General features: G+C 37.4%; 1 protein-coding gene across 6 annotated transcripts in view; it reads right to left on the reverse strand.

The window, feature by feature from the left end:
• LOC131069597 (kinesin-like protein KIN-12D) overlaps window positions 1-20,137 on the reverse strand; it is a 114,950-nt gene that overhangs the window by 31,417 nt on the left and 63,396 nt on the right. For 4 of the 6 annotated variants that reach the window (XR_009112147.1, XM_058005117.1, XM_058005118.1 and 1 more), the window contains exon 17: window positions 19,745-19,814. Coding sequence is in view for 4 of the 6 variants with exons in the window: in XM_058005117.1 (XP_057861100.1) it covers window positions 19,745-19,814 (70 nt within the window). In the remaining 2 variants the exon portion in view is untranslated. Of the gene's footprint in view, window positions 1-19,744; window positions 19,820-20,137 lie in introns of all 6 variants that reach the window. The other 2 variants (XR_009112148.2, XM_058005120.2) reach the window with 1 other exon arrangement.

Consider the following 20,137-nt stretch of genomic DNA (forward strand, 5'->3'; position numbering starts at 1 on the left):
ATGTCAATTCAATTTCCCATATAGGCCACATGGAGCTGACAAGGGTTGCAAAATTTAGCTTTATACCAACCAGTTTGCATTTTCTTAAAAGTGACAACATCCATTTTGTTCATATCCTCCAATCATTGCAAACCAAGAGACAACATCTCTTTGAGGCATTTTGTTAGACAGTTTGCATGCCCTATCTACGTTTCCAATTTGCATACATGTCTACCAAGACAAAAGATGGATGTTGCATCCTATTCAAAACCGTGAGGATGTTGAGGAAGGTTGAGGAATTTGGCTTTACGCCTACCAGTTTCATTTGCTTGAGAGTGTCAAAAGCCTTTTCGACAAATCCGTTTTGTGCATATCTAGCAATCGATGCAATCTACAAGACACTGTTAGTCCTGCAATGAAGGTGTCTTCAATTTCACCACTACTCCCAATAATCTTGGTCGAATGGATCTTCTATTTATACAATTGGATATTCATCAACAAATGATTCATACAACTTGATCAACTCATATCCTGATATCTTATTGCTACCATCATTATTCTCCTCCTTGAAGCTCAAATCATATGTTTTATCCTAACCAAAACGCAACGGCAACATATGACAAAATTCTTGTATCCTTTATGATTTGATGGATGTCCAAGCCCTAATCCAAAGCTTTCACCTTAACAAAGGCCAAGCACCTAAGAGATGCCATAAACATACCAAAACAAACTGAAAAATAGAAACCAATATTTTTGGTTGGTGTTGACCACTTTTCCGCCCATGTGCTCCTGCACCAAACACATCAAGTATCAAAAAAATTGTGAGTAGAACTCACAAAATGGAGTTAGGTAATAGGATTACCCTTCCAAGTTGTAAAGAACCTACAACGAACTCCATCCATATGTCAAGTACAAAAAATTACTTCTTTTTCCTTCCCTTCCAACATCTTGTCAAAACAACTGTCATCCTCCTCCCACAACTTTGCTCACCACTCTTCTCTCGTCTCTTGGAATCACATCCACTATGTACCGTTTGCCTCTACCAAAGAATATCTCCTCTCCTCTTCTCCTTCATGACATCCAACAACCTATTATCTAACCTCTTCACTCTTCCCCTCATTCATTGATTTCAATCCACCACAAATTGACTACCTCCACCAGGTTTCACTGGTAGTATCATCTACTACTTACACACGCAAACAAGCAATCGTTTGACACCAATCTGCAATATCCACTTGTACTCTTCCTATATGCACATCTACAACTAACGCACTTCTAGTCTTCTTTACTTCACAAAACTTAAATCGATAATTACCTCACTAATCTCAACTGCTACAACATCGTCTTCGACCTCTACTACTCCAACATCTTCATCACCTCTCATTGCAAATACTACTTCAAGTAGCTCTGCTACATCTTCTTTCTCATTTTCTTCACTCGACATGAACATCTCTTCAATCTTCATGATCCCCTCTCGAGGCAACGTGTCATCTTCATCAAATTCTTGGTAAACCTTTGTTGCGACCACCACCTTCTGGACTTCTTCCTCTTCCACTACCTCAATCTGCAAGGTACTTTCACCTCCATCGCATTCTCTGTCGTTCACTCACCAAATCACGGTCCACAACTACTGTGTTCTCCTCTCTTTTCTCCTTCGCATTTGTGGGGGTTGCTCTCACATCATTCTCCTTCCGACTGCAATTATCCTTTTTTAAGGGAATTTTCCACATTCCATAACTCTCTTCCCAATATTGTTACAAAAACAAAATCAAAACAAACCTCCTCGTGACCCACCTCATCCTCTTCTTCAAACTCATCATCTTCTCATCTGCTGCAATCATTTTTCATGCATCACATTCTTCTTCATGACTTCAAGCTCTCAATTGATCGGAACTTCACAAACCTACAACAATCCTCTTGAACTCTCCACAATCGCTTCAGTCTTCCCACAAATCTTGGTGTATGCTCTACACCCTCCAAACCCCTCACTCTAATACCAATTGATGCAAGAGGGGACTTCCCCCCTACTACAAACCGACCAAACAAACTTACATAGGCAAATACTCTCTACTCCCAAATTAAATTCCACAATTACTGATTAAGATTGCAACAAAACAAGAAAAAAAATTTATTCTATCAAATTTCAAGACAATGGTTACATCACATGGCCTTCAATGGCCTCTTTAACTCTCAACATCTTCATTTTGAATCTAAGCTCTGCACATTTTAATCTTCATAAATTCATTTGTTTATGCCCTCTCACAAGCCTCATTGTCTTTTACTTTACTTTGCACCCTTAGGCGTGTTGATGTGTTTTTTATGCACATGCAAACACAAAATAAAATACCCAAAAGTATCTTATCCTCTCTTGATCAAAGTCTCTCAAATGCTGAAGATTCGCTTAAGGATCACTTGAGATAGCTCCAAGGTTCTTATATGTCGGGTCACGACCTGTGGCTAAGCTCAATGGTTGACGTGATTATGCTAGAATCACAAGGGGACTTACATTTAAATACTTGAACACTTGAATTGTTGGAACTTAGATCCTAACTACTTGATTGGAGAATAAAGAAAGATCAAAAGGCATGAGGTTTAAAGAGTTTACCCTAATCCTAAGAATACAAGTGAAGAGTGAATGATTCAATGGAATCGTACTGGGCGAGGCCTCACTATCAAACTGAACAATTTGACACAAGCTCAGTGCAATCTCCTAGCATGCAATTCAAAGATGTTCAAATCATTATCATGAAATATTGATTACCATTCAAGTGACTGCATAAACAATGGATGTATAACAATTTGAAGTTAAGCTCATATCATCCCAGTTGACCACGCAAGGCACACTTACAATCAGCAAGAGGCTAGTGGTATGGACTAAACGGATTCCACACAAATGCATTCAACAAATCCCTCCATTCAATTTGATCGACATGAAAGCAAATGAATTGAGAAGTAGAGACCATGCAACTTGTTGAAATGACACATTAATTCACTATAACTTCAATGAAATCATATGTTCTTTACAACAAGGTTTTGGCAACAATCTTTGCCTTCTCCTAATCTAACTTCTATTCTATCTATCTATCCTTGGACTATACACTATTCTATTCTATTCCCATTCTATTAACATTTACAAATAAAAAATCTTGAGCCTTATATAGAGAGCTCACTACAATGAACGACCTGGATTGATTTGAGATCAATGGCTGAGATTTTACAATGAAAACCCTAATTAGGGTTTGTTACAACAAACTTTATTCTGGCCAATGAAATATCTACAACATTTTGACACATGTCATCTCTATAGCACTTGACCAATAGATAATGGGGGTAGGTACATTGGACTTTGTGCTCCCATGGGTGAGCTTGGTTCATTAGATCCGAACATGCTAATGTGGAACTCCTCTGATTGGTGAGTAATGACTGGGATGACACCTCAACTTGCATTCATGGAATAGATTCATCATGAATAACATTTCTTGATACTCAACATCATCCAGCTTCAGCAGTGATGATGATGATCTTCTAACTTTGATTAACTCTTCTGAAACTATCCTCTTGAATGTCTCGATCATGGAGGTGCAAGGTGTAGATGTTGACTTCCTCTTAGTTCTGGATCTTGTGACTGCCTTGGAATGAACCCTTGATGTCATAGCTACTTCTTAACTCTTTTGGAAACTCTTTCTGTGTGATTCTCTTCATGCCATTAGTGTTGTGGATCATGTCCTTGTATAAGTGAATGCTTCTTGTGTAGTCACCTTCTTGGTATCCTTGTGTTTGCCTATGAGGTCCTATTGAAGACATCTTCCTTATATCTTGACCTTGATGGTGAAATTTCCTCCTTGGGATACTTATTTCGATCTTCCTCCAAACTGGTCCTTTTGATTTCTTTCTTCACCTCCTGCAAAACAAACAAATGAGCATCAAACACACATGATATATAACCTTTATAATCTCTTAATTTGACATGATCTCCCATTTTATGAGTTGCAGGCTTGATGAGTGCATTTAGAGAGGAGGTTGCTCCTAAGGATAGGCAATGGAATTCAGAGCAATGGGAATCTAGTTCGCTCCTAATGAGGAGCAAAGGAAGATCAGCATCATTCCATCACCTCTTCATCAATTGATCCCTTGTACCTCATTCATTCCTTAATTTTTTTAGTCTTTGTGCAAAAACCATCAAATTACCCTCAATGAATGCCCTAGAAGTGAATTCGCTCTCATGAAGGAGCAAAGGCAAGTGATTTCGCCCTTTTCAGGGAGCAAAGGAAGTATAATTCGTTCCAATCAGGGAGCAATGGAAGTTTTCCAACACTTAGCAATGGAAATGGTAAGAAACTCACTTCTTTCAGCTAAATTTCACCAATATTGCCCCTTATACCTCAAGATCATCATCTCTCCCATATGAAATGCTCAAAATTGCCTCGGGATGATTTTTGCTCTCAAATAAGGGCAATGGAAGTAGAATTCGCTCCTAACGAGGAGCAATGGATATTTTTTGATACTTAGCCAAAATTTCAACCTCTTCATTCCATCAATTCAAAACTTAAGTTCTCTATCCTTCATACATGAAAATATGTCAAAATAACCTCAAGAAGAGGAATCAACTTCGCTCCTATCTAAGGGCAAAGGAAGAGCTTTTCGCCCTCAAAGGGAGGCAATGGAACAAGAATTCACTCCTAGAGAGGAGCAAAGTAAATTCTCACACTTAATCAAATTTTGCCTTTCACCACTTCAAGTTGATCAAATCAACCTTAAGAAAGGCTTTGGGATCAATTTCACTCCCAATCTCAAGCAAAGGAACACAAATTCGCTCCTAACAAGGAGCAATGCAAGGGATTTTCGCTCCCATCAGAGAGCAAAGGAAGTAGGCCTCAAACTCACCTCTTAGCTAGGTTTTATCGATTCCTTACCTTTGCATCAACTTTAGACCTGGTGATTTTGCCTTTCTAGTGTGTAGATGTGTCAAATTAGCCTTAAGGAAGGCCTTAGGAGGAATTTCGCTCCTAGACTTGAGTAATGGAAGTGAAATTCACTTCCACTGAGGAGCAATGAAAATGGACTTCAATTTGAATCTTACCTCCTTTTTACCCATTTACTCTTATTCCATCAACTCAAATGCATTGTATTACGCTCATGTAAGGTTCTAGAAGCAAATTCACTCCCAACGAGGGGCAAAGGAAACATATTTTGCTCCTAACCAAGAGCAATGGAAGGGAAATTTGCTTTCAAGGGACAGCAATGGAAGTGTTTTTCGCTCTTGTTAAGGAGCAATGGAAGTGTTTTTCGCTCTTGTTAAGGAGCAATGGAAGTGATTTTAATTTTGTCATCTTCCCTCCATTCCTTAGTCAAAATCTCGATGCACTTGATGAATTTGAGTGATTAAAGTGATTGTGAAGGCACTAAACTAGCTCATTATCCTCCAATATGCTTAAGAAGAACAAGTTGCTCCAATGTGTGGGCAATGAAAGAGGATTTCGCTCCTGAGAGGGAGCAAAGGAAGTGTTATCAATCAAGCCTGCACCCTCTGCTAAAGCTGTGAACTTCAGCTGCCTATTGAAACATGGGAACACTTCGAGGTTGTGGGTAACCTGAACACTGAAGTGGACCTCCAAAGTAAGTTGGTTCTTTTCAAATTCTTTACCTAAACTAACAATTTCTTCAGGGAAAAGAGTGAGGAGGAGGACATATGAAACTAAAATCTAACCCTAGGGTGATGCACCAGATGATATGTTGAAAAACTTAAAAGCAAGAAAGAGTTACACACAAAATGACAGTAATAATAAAGCTCTCCTACACAATCCAATTAATCATAACACTTGCATCAACGATTCGTGAGAAGGCTAAAAATTACAACCCTAGGAGGAGAAAACACTCTATTTCACAACCCAAGATTGCTATTTCACACACAGCTCATGACCTGCAAATAATTACCAGAAAGAAAGGAAAGGTATGAACTCTTAATACTGCTGAAGGGTGTTACAAATCTGTGTGCTTCTGAAAATTTTTTACAAAAATTTCCACTTTTGCAGAAAGAACTCTAAAATTACAGTCTGCCAAGAGATGAATAATTCAAAACCCTCACAAAGAAGAAGGAAGGTAGTATATATGCTTTCCCAAAAGCAGATAATGAATAAAATATTCCACCTCCTCTTGGGCGAGCAGAAACAAAAACCCACCTTCAAAAGACCTGAAACAAGTCTGAAAGGGAGAAACCTGGGCCAAAAGTCAAGCCAACCCATACTGCAACCATGAAAGCTCTTAAAAGCACCATAAATGGCCCCAAAATATCACTGACAGGCCTACAAGCCTTCATTAATGCAAAAAATATCTCCCTTTTGACCTTATCAGACAAATATGAAAAATAATCTTATAAAGTGATTTTTAAAATTTATTACTTAACTAAATATTTGTTTAATTTCCCTTTTAATATTTAAAGTCAAGATTTAATAAAATAAAGATAATAATGTTATTTATTTAAAGTGATTAAATAATGTAAATCACTTTAATAAGTAATATTATTATCTTTATTTATTAAATCAATAAATGTAATAAGAAAAAATATTTATTAAAGTGTTTTAAATTAACCACTTTAAATAAATATTTTCCTTACTATATTTATTTAATTTGATAGCCTTTAAATATAAAAAATGAAATTCTTTAATGAAGATTATTAACCAATTTAATATGCTAAGCCTAAATATTTATAAAAAGATATTCAATAAGTGATTTAAAGATAAATCACTTAAATGACATAGGGAAGGAAGGAAAAAAAAAAATCATACACTTCATGAACCCCTTAGGCATTTCACGAGGAACAAGATGAGGGGAAAAAAGAATGAAAATGAAAAGCAAAAAAAAAGCCTAAGTCATCGATGGATATTTTTAGGGAAAATGTGACCTAAAACTCTTCATTTCATTCCTCATTTTGCATTGGCACGATGTTATCCATCTCTCCTGCTGCCGCCATGCTAGGGTTTGGAGACTTCCTGGAAAAAATCGCAGAAAAGAAGGGCACATTTGTAATATTTTGCACTCTTTTGTCACTGGGCATGATTTTCACACTTTTGGGCGGATTTCGTTGATGTATTAGGTACCGCCATGAGGGTTATGCCATGCTCTGAGGGTTTTTCGAAATTCTGGAAACGATTTAGATCTTTCCAAGTGCATATTTTGAGGCATTTCATTTTCGATTTTCTTCTATAGCGTGATTTTCTAGCTGGGCGTGATTTTCTCTGCATCTACTGAGGGTTATTGGATGAATCTTTCTGAAACCAAAACTCCATTGGGCTACTTCAGGTACACATCTTCGAGGCATTTCATTTTGATTTTCCTGGCATATAGCAATAAACGTGGGTAAAACTGTTGATTTATTTTCTTTGGCATTTTCACCCTCCACGTTCACAAATAAAACCCATCCTCTAGCTTATCAGATTCCTTTACACTGCTGCTTGCACAATAAAATTGATAGCTGACCTTGAATTCGACAAATCATCTACTGGAAGTTGACAAAATGTATTCTCGATATGTGAGAACATAATGCATCTCGGATCTTGTAAAATTTGTGCCATACACATGCCCCTAACCCTGTAAATCCTAGCTATTTTTAATAGCAGATATTGTTGCGGCATTATTGTTGTTGATAACCTCAAGACTGCTCATAACATGGGCTCTATCAATTCCTCTTATAGCTGCTATTTGACTTTTTGACAATGATACTTGTGAATGAAATCATGTATTTGTTGATGGTTCACACATTAATAACTGTCCTGCTACTCTCTTGGACCGTAACCTTGCTCTTTTCACTATACTATCGCCTTCTATAGGCTGCAACTCCTAACAGGGACTGTACTATCAGGCTGCCCACACATATGACTGTTGAATGAGGCAAGGTAAAACAAAAGTCTGATCCTTTAGGCCTATACTGCTATATCTTTGATAGTGACATGTAGTTGTACTCTTGGCATGATAGAAAGCTCCTTGAATGTTTATGCTTTGATCCTTTATCATAGTTCTATCACTGTAACAACTGTCCTTGTAGCTGATCATTGATGAATGACAAAAACTTTGGTTCTTATATGCTATTATGACTGTGTGCTTGCCATTACTGTAGTTACTGAATTTTGGTACCTTTTGAATGTCAATAGCTTCTTGATGATCTCTTTCACAGGATAATGACTGCACTATACACGAGCTATATTCATACTGAGTATGAATCTTTTCCTTGAAGTGATGACTGCGTACACCTTTGACACTGCTTGTCATTACACAGTGAACCTGTAAGCACACTTGGTCTTTGCTGCTATACTCTTTGACTAGGCATAGGTCACTATGTTTTAACTATGATAATCATTGTCACCTGTACTTACTGTCAATATCAGTTCATTGTCCAAGTTTTGATGCTTGATTTGTTAAAGCTTTGTGACCATCTTGCTTTTTCTGTAGCAGACATTGGGACTGCTCTTTATATCTTTTGTATAACATTTGTCTGAACATTATTTGATGTTTGAAAGTGCCTTTTGACAAGATCTCTCTATGCCCTTTTGCTACTGTCTTTTGAAAACTTCTTAAAGACCTATGCGCTACCTTATGTGTTGTATTATCTTTTGTCGTGCAATCTTCTATAATTCACCTATACGATGGTCTTCGTGAATGAGTGCCCCTCGCTTATGACAATATGCTGGTGCTGACATTTAGGACTCTCATGTTCCTATCAGCCTAATGCCATGAGCGACATGTACTCCTTTATTGTGACCACCGTAGGAGACAGGTAAGGATTGTTTCACTGATGTCATAATAATCTGTCCCTAATGTCATACATGCCAAGCTCAATCCTCTTGGGAGCCCATTTTTCCCACATGCAGATATTTAATTGAAGTAATCAGCAATAAAACTTTACCTGTATATCTGCACATTGGACAAATTGTTAGACAAAAACTATGAATTTTCAGATATGTTTCTTGTTGTTTCCGATACGTACAATGATTGGACTGGTATAATGCATTGTAGGAGTGGATTGTGCATGCATTGATGATATATATGCAAGGATATGGTATCTCAAGCTCTAATACAATTCTCTTATCTCCTTGCAGACACTTGGAACAGCAGGGGACCTCTACAAAGGAGCTAGATATGAAGCTACTCAATTGCGGGGGGTTCGTCATTACGAGGCAATGACGGATCCCTTATCTTTGTTTATATTTTGTTTTTACATGCATCATTTTCTTGTATAATGCATCATAGGTAGTCATTCCCACGGCTTGTGTGGGAGCATCTCATTTAACATTTATGAATAAAGAAAAATGCTTTTTCAAATATGCAATGTTGTATGGTTCTTGATTGGTTGTGAACACTTGCATTTACTTGGAACTCTTTTTAGCATTCTATAGTATCTCTTGGCAAAACACAAACAACAGACATGTCTCCTTAAAACTATAAAACTTGACCAGCTCCACCTAATTGAGCTAGACAATGAAAATGGGTAACAGGAAGTTAATCCCATACTTAACCTAATTCAAGGCCTTTGATCAAAGATCGAATCCTTTACTCAAGCCAAGACATCTCATGATAGATAGCAGCAATTTTAGGTGATTTGAAGGGCTATAGAGGGATTTCGCTCCTAAAGAGGAGCAATGGAAGCAAAATTCGTGCAATGGAAATTTTAGCATACTTAGTCAAATTTTACTCACAGATCTCACCTCTCATTAAAGTACGCTCAAATCATCTTGATGATGAGGGAAACACCCACATTGTTGATTATGCTTGATCTTAAGGGTTCCTCCATCAAATCTCTTTCTCTCTATGCTCAAATTGACATCTCCAATGCAAAGGTTAATAGTGAAAGGCCCAAACTACTACCTTAGAAAGCAGGAAAAAGTGGGGGTCCCCATTTGCAATGGGGTGATGTGTGAATACATCACAACAAGGTGCCATTTCCAGCTCTATGTTTTCAAGGCCCTCTCTGGCTGATTTCCCACACTCTCTTTCCCTTCACTTCTTCCATTTTCAAATGCCTTCTCTCTTTTTATCACAATGAATATCCTACAAATCATTTTATCTTCTCTTCCTGGTCGACTTGACTGATGCCATTCTCTTTTCCTTACTGGGTTGATTCTACCCATTCTCCTACCAAGTCTTTCCTAACGTATCCCTCAATATTTACAATGCAGCTCTCTTTCCACATCATAATGGAATATGATGATATCTTTTGGGATTTAATTTGTCAATATTAGTCACTCTTGGAGATGATACCACCTACGACATCAAAGGTATTGGTGACATCTCCTTGAGGTTTGGCATACATAGTTGCAGGCTTACTATGTCTTGTATATGCCAGCACTTACCAAAAAATCTTCTTTCTGTTAATCAATTTCTTGATCATAATCTTATGATTGAATTTGATACAAATCAGGATAAAAAGATGTCTTATCAAAGACAAGTCTAAAAATGAAAAGGTTGTTTCGAGTGCTACTAAGATTGGTAGAATTTCTAGGCTTGATACAACTGCTAATAATCAAGCCTTAGTGACTAAGGACAATGACCTTGCTATGCTTTGGCATCATAGATTTGGTCATTTGAGCACTGCTTACTTGCTAAAACTTAGTCAGAAATGCATGGTCAAAGGGCTTCCGTCACTTGAGAAGTCAAGTGTCATGTGTTCTAGCTATATTGCTGGAAATCAACATAGAGCATCTTTCTATCCAAGTGAGCATCGTGCTAGCCACCATTTGCAACTGGTGCGTACCGATTTGTGTGGCCCTATGACAACTATGACACCTAGTCATAAAGGATATAGGTACTCTTAGCTTTTTGTTGATGATTGCACCAAAAAAATGTGGATAGATTGTTTGCAACACAAGGATAAACTTTTCCTACTTCAAAGAGTTTCGTACTCTTGCGGAGAAAGATACAATTCATCGTATTCGTGTCCTCCACTCAAATCGAGGGGGGGAATACACCAGCACAAAATTCTCCATAAATTTGAAGGAGCATGGCATTCAACATCAATCGACTGCAACATACACACCTCGACAAAATGGTGTTGCAAAAGGAGAAATCGCATCATTGTGGAGATGGTCTGAAGTATGTTGAAAGATTCTCAACTAGAACATGCACATTGGGCTGAAGTTGTACACACTACAGTTTATCTTCTAAATCTCACACCAACCAAAGCCCTTCATGGCATCACTCCAGAGGAAGCATGGATAGGGATAAAACCTTCTATCTCTCATCTTTGTGTATTTGGATGCACTACCTATATGCACATTCCTAAATAAAAGAGGAATAAGATAGATGAAAAATCATTGCAATGTATTCTTCTTGGATATAGTAATGAATCTAAGGCATATTGCCTTATGGATCTGTCGTGACATTTTCACACATTGCCCCATTGCAAACGGGGACCCCCTCTTTGCTTGTTTCCACATCTTGTTAGCTTAGGGTTTTGGTAATAGACGGCAATTTTGAGTTCTCAGTGCCCGAGTCTCGAGTTTTGAAGTGTGATCATGCCTAGTGCTATTATGGTTTTGAGTTTTGAATAGGATCAAGTGCGTGTAAAATGTTAGATGTTAGGTGATCCTAATTTTGTCTAAATGTAGATTTTGAAATATCCCCAACGGTTATAGGACTAAAAATGCAAGGGATATCGTCAAAAACTTAGCTGGCAGCCTACTGTTCCAACTCTCAGTCTGTATAACCTGCACGTTTTGCGATTTCTAAACTGCAGTATAATTTGCGTGTTATGTTGTTTTGTCTGATGTAATGCGTGTTATTGACTTCACGGCACTAATGCAGCTTACAAAATGACTTCTATAATGTTTAAACTAGTAGCACAATGGATGAACAATTTCTATTTAACCCTTCCAATGCATATACAGAACTTTCAAAGAGAGAATATGCATCTACAGCAGACTGACATTTAATCAAACTGTTGGTATGCATCTAGAAGGTTGGAGCAACAACATATGAACTAAGAGCAACCTTATTCCTCCTTTTATTATAGATAATAGACCAGTTACAAATGAATAATGGCCAAGACTCTTGGCTGTCAATGAAGTATGTCTCAGAATTTTCTGAGTATTAATCGGCAGCAAGCATTCACACATACAATATTGAAAACTTAGCAAACAATACCAAAAGTGAACCTGGATAAAGCGCCTTGAAGTATGAATGAAGAAGCAAACAATTTCAAGTGTCTTGATGCCTTCCCAGTGCCAAATCGAATTATTCATCCAAATCACCCATGTTTCTGCTGTGAGTGCCCAAACAAATAATCTTCAACTCTTTCGCTGCCCTTCAAACTTCTAACCTCGTCAGCACACCCTTACTAAGTGTTCGTCCCAATCTTGAAGAGATTCAATGCACAACAATGGAGCAATGAGCAAAATCGTGGAAATTAGGATGATTGGTCGAATTTGCTTCAGACTGGTTTTTGAACATGCATTCACCTCGAACCACCTCCAAAATGCTCCTACATGAATCGCCTAACTCCTCCCATACTGCAGATACAAGTGTGGATCAAAATGAGCCCTTGTGATACAAAATCGTCGTATCACACCAGCTGATACAAGTCTGAAAATGTCTGAGATGTAAACTCAAAAAATAGAAAATGTGATCGCCTCTCATATAGCGGAATTCTTGAAGACTTCTAACACCAAAATATGCCTCCAATGATCTCCAAATTGAATTCTATCAAATTTGGCCCTTGGCCACCAATGAAGCTCAAGTGAAAGGGTGGATTTGTCCTTCCCAACCACCATGACAATGTAGCAAACTCAACAAGCTCAATATGGAAGACTAAATTATCTCTCACTCTCAGCTGCAACCCCTCGGAAGATCTTTCACTCACTCAGTTATGCTATCAATGGGAGTTTTCGTTCCCAAAAACAAAATTCTGCAGACACCCTTGGTTCTACAAAACTCAATCAATATCAATATCCAATCCCAAGCTGCTTTGAAGCTCAACTAGATCTCCCTTTATACTTTTTTCAATCTATCTCTAGAAGATTCTAGAAATAATATTAAGATAATATTATTTCACTTAAGTGCACTTAAGTGACTATGATATAATATTTAATTAATTCACTTTATTAAATTAATTAAATATAAAGCCATCTTTTAATTTTAAATTTATTTGATAACTTTATAAATAATTAACTTAATATTATTAATTAAAATAATTAAATAAGCTATCCATGAAAAATAATAATAATTTGGACAACTTAATTAATTATTCTCACTCCAAAAATGGGGACTTTACAGATTCTGAGCGTAATTGATTTTAAAGTGTCTAAGTCGGAGATATTTTTGTGCCCAAGTGTTAAAAGGTCCTTTAGGGGTTATTTTCTTGCTCCTGGGAGGTTGTTCAAGTCAAATTTGCACTTCATCCCGATTAAATTCCTATTTTCTCGCTCAAATTTTAATGAATTAGCTAAATCCCGATGCATAATGATGAAATTTGTAGTGTCCAAATGTTTTTGAGTGGAGGAATCATTAAAATCCATATGAAAATCCATGTTTTAGTGGTCACCCATGATTTTGCCCCACTCAAAATCCTGATGGAGGGCGATTTAATTTTGACTAAGTGTTGGAAATTATCCTAATGACCCAAGTTTTTCCCCTAGAATGCAGATGAATTTGATTCGGATGAAATTTCTTTTCCTAATGAAGATTGATTTTGCCCCAAGACAGTTTATGATAAAGTTTTATGGATTTTTATGCAAATGATTGTCCTGATGAATGGCAAATTTCCCCAAGTTTGATGTTTGATGAATTTTGATCTAGATAATCATCCAAATGGGAAACGATTTTCCCCCAAAGTGGGATTTTGGACTTAAAGAGAAAAATGAAGTTATTTTTGCAGTCTAGATGGAAAGCAATTTTCTCCCAATGTTTTTTTTTTTTTAATGAGTTCGATGATTTTTAATCAAGAATTTTATCCCAAAGAGGGTCAATTTTCCCCCAAGAGCTATAAAGAGGTTATTAATGATGATTTTTATCTGGATTTTAATCCAAATATGGGGCGATTTTCCCCCTGAGGGCCAAATTCGATGAAAGTGAAGTAAATTTAATGCAAGTGGGCCCAAAATTTAATTGCTTTTGCATTTGACAACGATTATTTAATTATCAAAAACAATTATTAATGATTTGCAACGATCATTTAATGATTATTATTTTTCTAGATGCAAATCGATTTTCCAAGGCACGCTATAAAGGCAATATTTTATCCCACATTGCTTGTGTGGTGAAACATCAAGGTGAAAACAAGTTTAAAAGTGCTTGCCCAGCAATATAATATTATTATATTTGCTGATGTGATTGATTGAAAGAAGCTAAGTGGCTGATTGAAGAGTTTTTTCCAGCTAGGAGATTTTGGTGTAGTGTCCATTGGACACCATTTGAGCTGGAATTACAAGTTTGAAGGCAATTTTTGCCCAGCTATACCCAGGCCCTGCCATTGGAGAGGAGTTTACAACAAGTTTGGTGGTCATTTTGACCACATTGGGCGATTTTTGTGAAGTGGCACCACCTTGGGAGTTTGGCAATTTTGTTTCGGAAGTGGATTCCTCCATATTTTTGGGCAATTTTCTTGTATTTGTTGGGTGCCATTGATATTAGAGGACTGCTATTGTTCTCAGACCTTGCTGGGCGCATTGCTGGAAGTGATTTTTATTCCATGGTTGGCTGCAAACTTTGTTTTCAAACTCACTTCTTCATTCCCAGCCAGCACATATCAAGGCGATTTTGATTAAAGGTCATTTTGTGGCGATTTTAGGGTGGTTTGGAAGCATTTTCTGAGTACACCATTTCTGGTGTAAGGTCTGCAACTTTATTTCCAAGTTGTCTTCAGACCAGTCCATCATTTCCAGCCACCTTTGCACTTGGGCGATCTTGTTTGGAGATCATTTCTAGAGTATTTTAGGGCCATTTTCTGAGCATGCCTAAGTCTAAACTTTTGAGACCTATATTCAGACTTATCTATTGTTACCAGCCCTTTATTTGTGCCCGGATTTGACCATTTTGGCATTGGAGAGGTAAGATTCGTCAAATACAAGTGTTTCCTATGACTGCAACAAGCTTAAATGACTGATTTTTATAAGTTGCAGGTTGTCTTCAGACATTGGGCAGCTATTATTGAGTTTGGAGGGGTGTCTTCAGACATCTAAGAGTAAAAAATCACACTTTTTACATCCTTTCAAAGCATTTCCAGATTTTGGTACTCTTTTGGATTCATTTTTTATAATTTTCTGAGTATACTAGGTGTCTTAAGACTTAATTTTTATATCAGACCTCATATAATTCTGAAAATGAGGGTTTCTTAAAGGTTTTATGAGGGTTTTAGACCCTATTCATGTTAATTTCATTCTATTTTCAGAATTCATAGTGGATATAGAAAGAATTTCCGATTTTCATTCGTAAATTTGCCTAAATCATGAAAACTCAGAACTTGTTCAATTCTAAAAATAGACTATCAAGACAATTTATTTTCCAAGTTATTGACTTCGTGTTTCATACAAATACCGTGTCCAAAACCGGGATTGGAGCTCGGAAGGAGCAATTGAAGATAGTTCAAGAGGAATTCTATATGGATTCCCAATTGTCATCTCGATGGAAAAGAATCACAGACACGAACATGGAGTGCCTGAATATGGAGCGGATGCGACAAAGGATGTTCGGAACAAAAAACTAGATTCCTTCTCCCCTTTCAGCCAACATCATGAGTGGCATATATCACGCCGTTGGGTTTCCTCAGTCCATACAGTGCAGAGAGCTTGTTTTTAGGAATGCTCAAGGCATTTTGATCCACTCTCCAGGGTGATCCAGACTCCCAAAGGGATAACCATTGCCTACCTTGTTGAGGATGCAATTACGGAAGTGTTTGGAATTCCTCATAGTGAAGATATGAAAGAAATAACAAAGGATGAATATGAAGCAAAATACAAATTGAAGGCTAATGCATGCAAGACAATTGTGAACAAGGAATGGATGATTGAGCCAAGGCCTCATCATTCCAAGACGCCAAAGACACTCATGTGTACAGATTTGAAGGAGGAATCCAGTGATTTGATATTCCTGCTCAATCGAGTAATGGAGATGGCACAGGGTGCCTTGTTTGGAGGATGGGTGTTCTACTTTATCCAAGATTGCACAAGAGGAACAATGATCAATTGGGCGAAGATTATCAGCAACAATCTAGATTTTCAATTGAGGAATGTGGAGAAGACTAAGTCATTCAGCATGACTTCTTATCTTGTATACATACTTGCAAGATTTGTCACATACAAAGGATTGATTTGCAAGGGCGAAGTCAGGAATGGACTAGGACAGTACAAAAGTTATGAATGTTATCCACAACTTGATATGCATAGAATTGAAGACTACAGAAGGGTGAATGATGCTTTCACCATGTATATTACAAGGATGTTGCAAGGCAGAATCCACAAAAGGTTGTCCAAGACGGCAACAGAATTAGTTGAACCATATCTTTGTATCTCAAAGAAAATATGCCAAGACACTGCTTGAGAAATTTAGAATGAATACAACACTATCGTCAAACGACTAGAGGTTTAATTTACCTGACTTATACTAAACCAAACATTAGAAATGTTGTTAATTACCTATCAAGATTCATGCAAGAACCAAAAATGTCCCATTGTAATGCAGTAAAAAGGGTCTTAAGGTATATACATGGTACAATGGATCATGGTTTGGAATAGAAAAGGAGTGATCAATTCTTCTTCACCATTAATAATATAGATATTTATTCTAACAAAGACCTTCCCTAACAAGTTTTTGAAAATTGTAGACTTGATATGGATCGTACTTCATTCTCTTCAATAGCATGGTTGAGTTGCAAGAAGCATTGCATCTTCATGACAACTGAGTGGAATCGATGGCCTAATTCTAAGTCAAAGCAAGGGAGGAGGGTGAAGGATGTGGTGAACAGTAATACTTTTTGGGCTGATGCAAGATACATTGTTGCCTTCATTACTCTAGTCTTCAAAGTTATTAGATATGGGATACAAATGCACCTAGCCTTGGAGAGGTGCACGAAGTCATTGACAATATGGTTGGCCAAAGAAAGGCTAGTACTAGCACAAGAGGAAGACCACGCAATAGAGTCCTATAATGAACACATCCAACCAATCAATCATCGACAACAAGAGAAACTCAACACTCCCTTGCACATGGCTTCCCATACATTGAACTCAAAGCATTCTGTACAAATGCCTACCAGAATTACCCATATACAGGATGTTGAGGTGAAGGTAGGGTTTATGAAGGCTATTCAAAAGATGTATGATTCTACACAAGCCAACATCATTCATATTGAGTGGACAACATTTGCCACTCTTGGATGATATTCAAAAAAGGTCAAGATGAAAACAAAGACTATGGCACAAGAGGATTTGATTCTATGGTGGATTATGCATGAGCTTGGTTATTTGACAACCACGGTAGCCATTTGTTTGTTGTCCCAAGTTTCTAGCTCTTTTGTCAATAAAAGGAACTAATCTACTTATAGTTCAATCCACTTTGTTAAGAAGAACTAACTTACCTCTAGAAGGACAAAGAAGCTTGTGGTTGTACATAGTGCCTTATGTCTTCTTGACCACAACACACTTACATATAAGGAAATTCCAATGGCCCAATGGGAAGTAGAGACAAATGAGCCAACATAGGTTGAAGATGTAGAACGGGTAGGGTTGGTTTGTACTACTATGGAAGACCTTGACCTTGAGGAGTTTAACAATTTGAGCAAAGAGGAGATTGGCACAACTTTTCAAGATGAATGATGATTTGACACATTGGGCCATTGGCCAATTGTACTTTTTAATGTACTAATTATTTTGAATATAATATAAATACATTGATAATTGGCATTTTCATTGTTCATTCAATCCAATATCAAATATGTTTGAGTATTTCAAAATTTTATATGTTATTTCCAGTGTTCCACGGGCGTTGGGGACGGGGGGACGGGGGGGACGCGTTTCCGGGACGGGGGGACCAAGGGCCTAAATTTGGGGACGGCGGGGGGACGGCGGCGGGGGGGTGGCGGGGTGGTGGTGCTCATATACTTGTACATATACATATAGTAATTGAAAAACTAGTTTTGAAAAGATGTATGACAGTATTACAGTGTAAGAATTACATTTGAAATGAGACTATAGGAAATTTGAAATACTAAATCTAAATACCAAGATTTCTAAGTTGTGTTGTTATATGGAGCCTAATCAAACTCGGAGGTTAGATTTTCCCTACTTCTATCGGCGTGGTTTCCCCCTATATTTTTCAACGGGGGTTTGGGGGCAGCGCCCCCAAGTTGGGGTCAAGGGGCATCGCCCCTTGCGGGGTCAAGGGGCAGCGCCCCTTGCGCGTTCCCGCGATACAGGGCGGGGTCGAGGGGCAATGCCCCGCGAGGCCAAAAATACTTTTATTATTTTCTAAAGGCGTCGGGTGTTATTTTTCTATTGGCCCACGTCCAATTAGAGTTACCCCTTAACCCTCAAAAAACTTAAAAACTCACTTTTTTAAAAAATTTTAATTTTAAACATTGCATATAAGTGGGGGCGACAGGAGACGTTTGGGCGTCTCCCCGTCCTTGGAGAGACGTCTGCACGTCTCTTGAAGGATAGGGAGACGCCCAAACGTCTCCCAAGGAGACGTGGAGGCGTCTCCATGTCTCTTTGGGAGACGCGGGGACGCGGGGACGTCTCCGCATCCTGGCGGCGTTTGGGTGGCGGTGGCGGGACGGCGAGGGACGTCGCATCCCCGTCCCCCCGTCCCCGAGACGTTTCTGACGGGGGGACGCGCCCAAAAAGGGGGGGGACGCGTCCCCATGGTTCACTGGTTATTTCCTTGTATAGATTTTTATAATTATCTTTAAGTACTACGTATGTTTGCACCACCATCCCCAAATCTAAGCACTTAGTCCCCCCATACCAAAGACTCACCCTTGTCGTCTCCCCATCCCATGTGTTGAGACCTCATGGAACATAGCTATTTGCTGATTTTTGCCATAAAGTACAATTTTGGGAAGACTATACTACATGAAAGGATAAATTTTGGACAAACTGTCAAAAGTTTTATAGGATCATAGTAAAATATATCTTATCTAATACTATCCTTTTTATAAAAAGTATATTTTCATATTTGAAAGGCAACCATATATGGATAATCATCACACAAAATATCACTATCATACTTCTTAGTTTCCTAGTGCTTTAGTTAAGATGTGTCTGATTTTTCGAGGAGAAAATAGTCTTATAGTACCATTCTTTGATCACTCTAAGCATGGTTATATTCAAATTAGCATTGCATTATTATATAAAAACTCATGATTAATACACCCTTGCATTTTTTTGTGCCATTTATTGAATTTTTCAAATTCAAAAATGTATTTGAATTTTTATTTATTGACCTATTTATTTTGGGTGTTTTTATATTTAAATATAAAAATGCAAAACAATTAGAGGTATAATTATATATACATATGTGTGGATTCTTTTTTACATTTAAAAAGAAAAAATACAAAGTATATGCTGAAATTTTTTAGTTGAAATATAAAATTAGAACATTTCTTTTAAGTTTTTGTTTGAACAAATTTATTCTAAAATTTAAAATTTAAAATATAAATAAGCGTTTTTTATTTTAACTTGTTTTACCTTAATGAAAATTTAGCTAAGAAAACATAACACCACCCCTAAGATAATAGGCCATGCTCCATAACAATAGTGCTCCAATTATACAGAGGAAATTGTACCTTATCTCGAAGATTCGATATCTCCTCTATCATAACGTCTCGTTCTCCACCCTCATAAAACTCCCTATACCTGGTCTGATGGCTCACGTAGTCAAAAAACAAAGCCCAAATCTATGTATATGAATGAGAAAGCCAAACAAAAACCAAGAATAGATTCTTTGAAGATATTCATTGTAATAAACCCAAGACAATTTACAAGAAGCATAGAAATAAGGATCATGTATGAGATTGATATCCATGCAGATAAGAGTAAAAGATATTTGTGATAATATTTATGTAGAAAAGAACAAAGTATATAACAGATAAATACTCAAGCAAATAAGGATCAAATTAGAGTTTGTTCTAGTTTATTTAGTTGCACTAATAAGAGATAAGATTTAGTTTATTTTTAGG

Source organism: Cryptomeria japonica, chromosome 3 (genome assembly GCF_030272615.1).
Source record: "Cryptomeria japonica chromosome 3, Sugi_1.0, whole genome shotgun sequence".
NCBI lineage: Eukaryota > Viridiplantae > Streptophyta > Pinopsida > Cupressales > Cupressaceae > Cryptomeria > Cryptomeria japonica.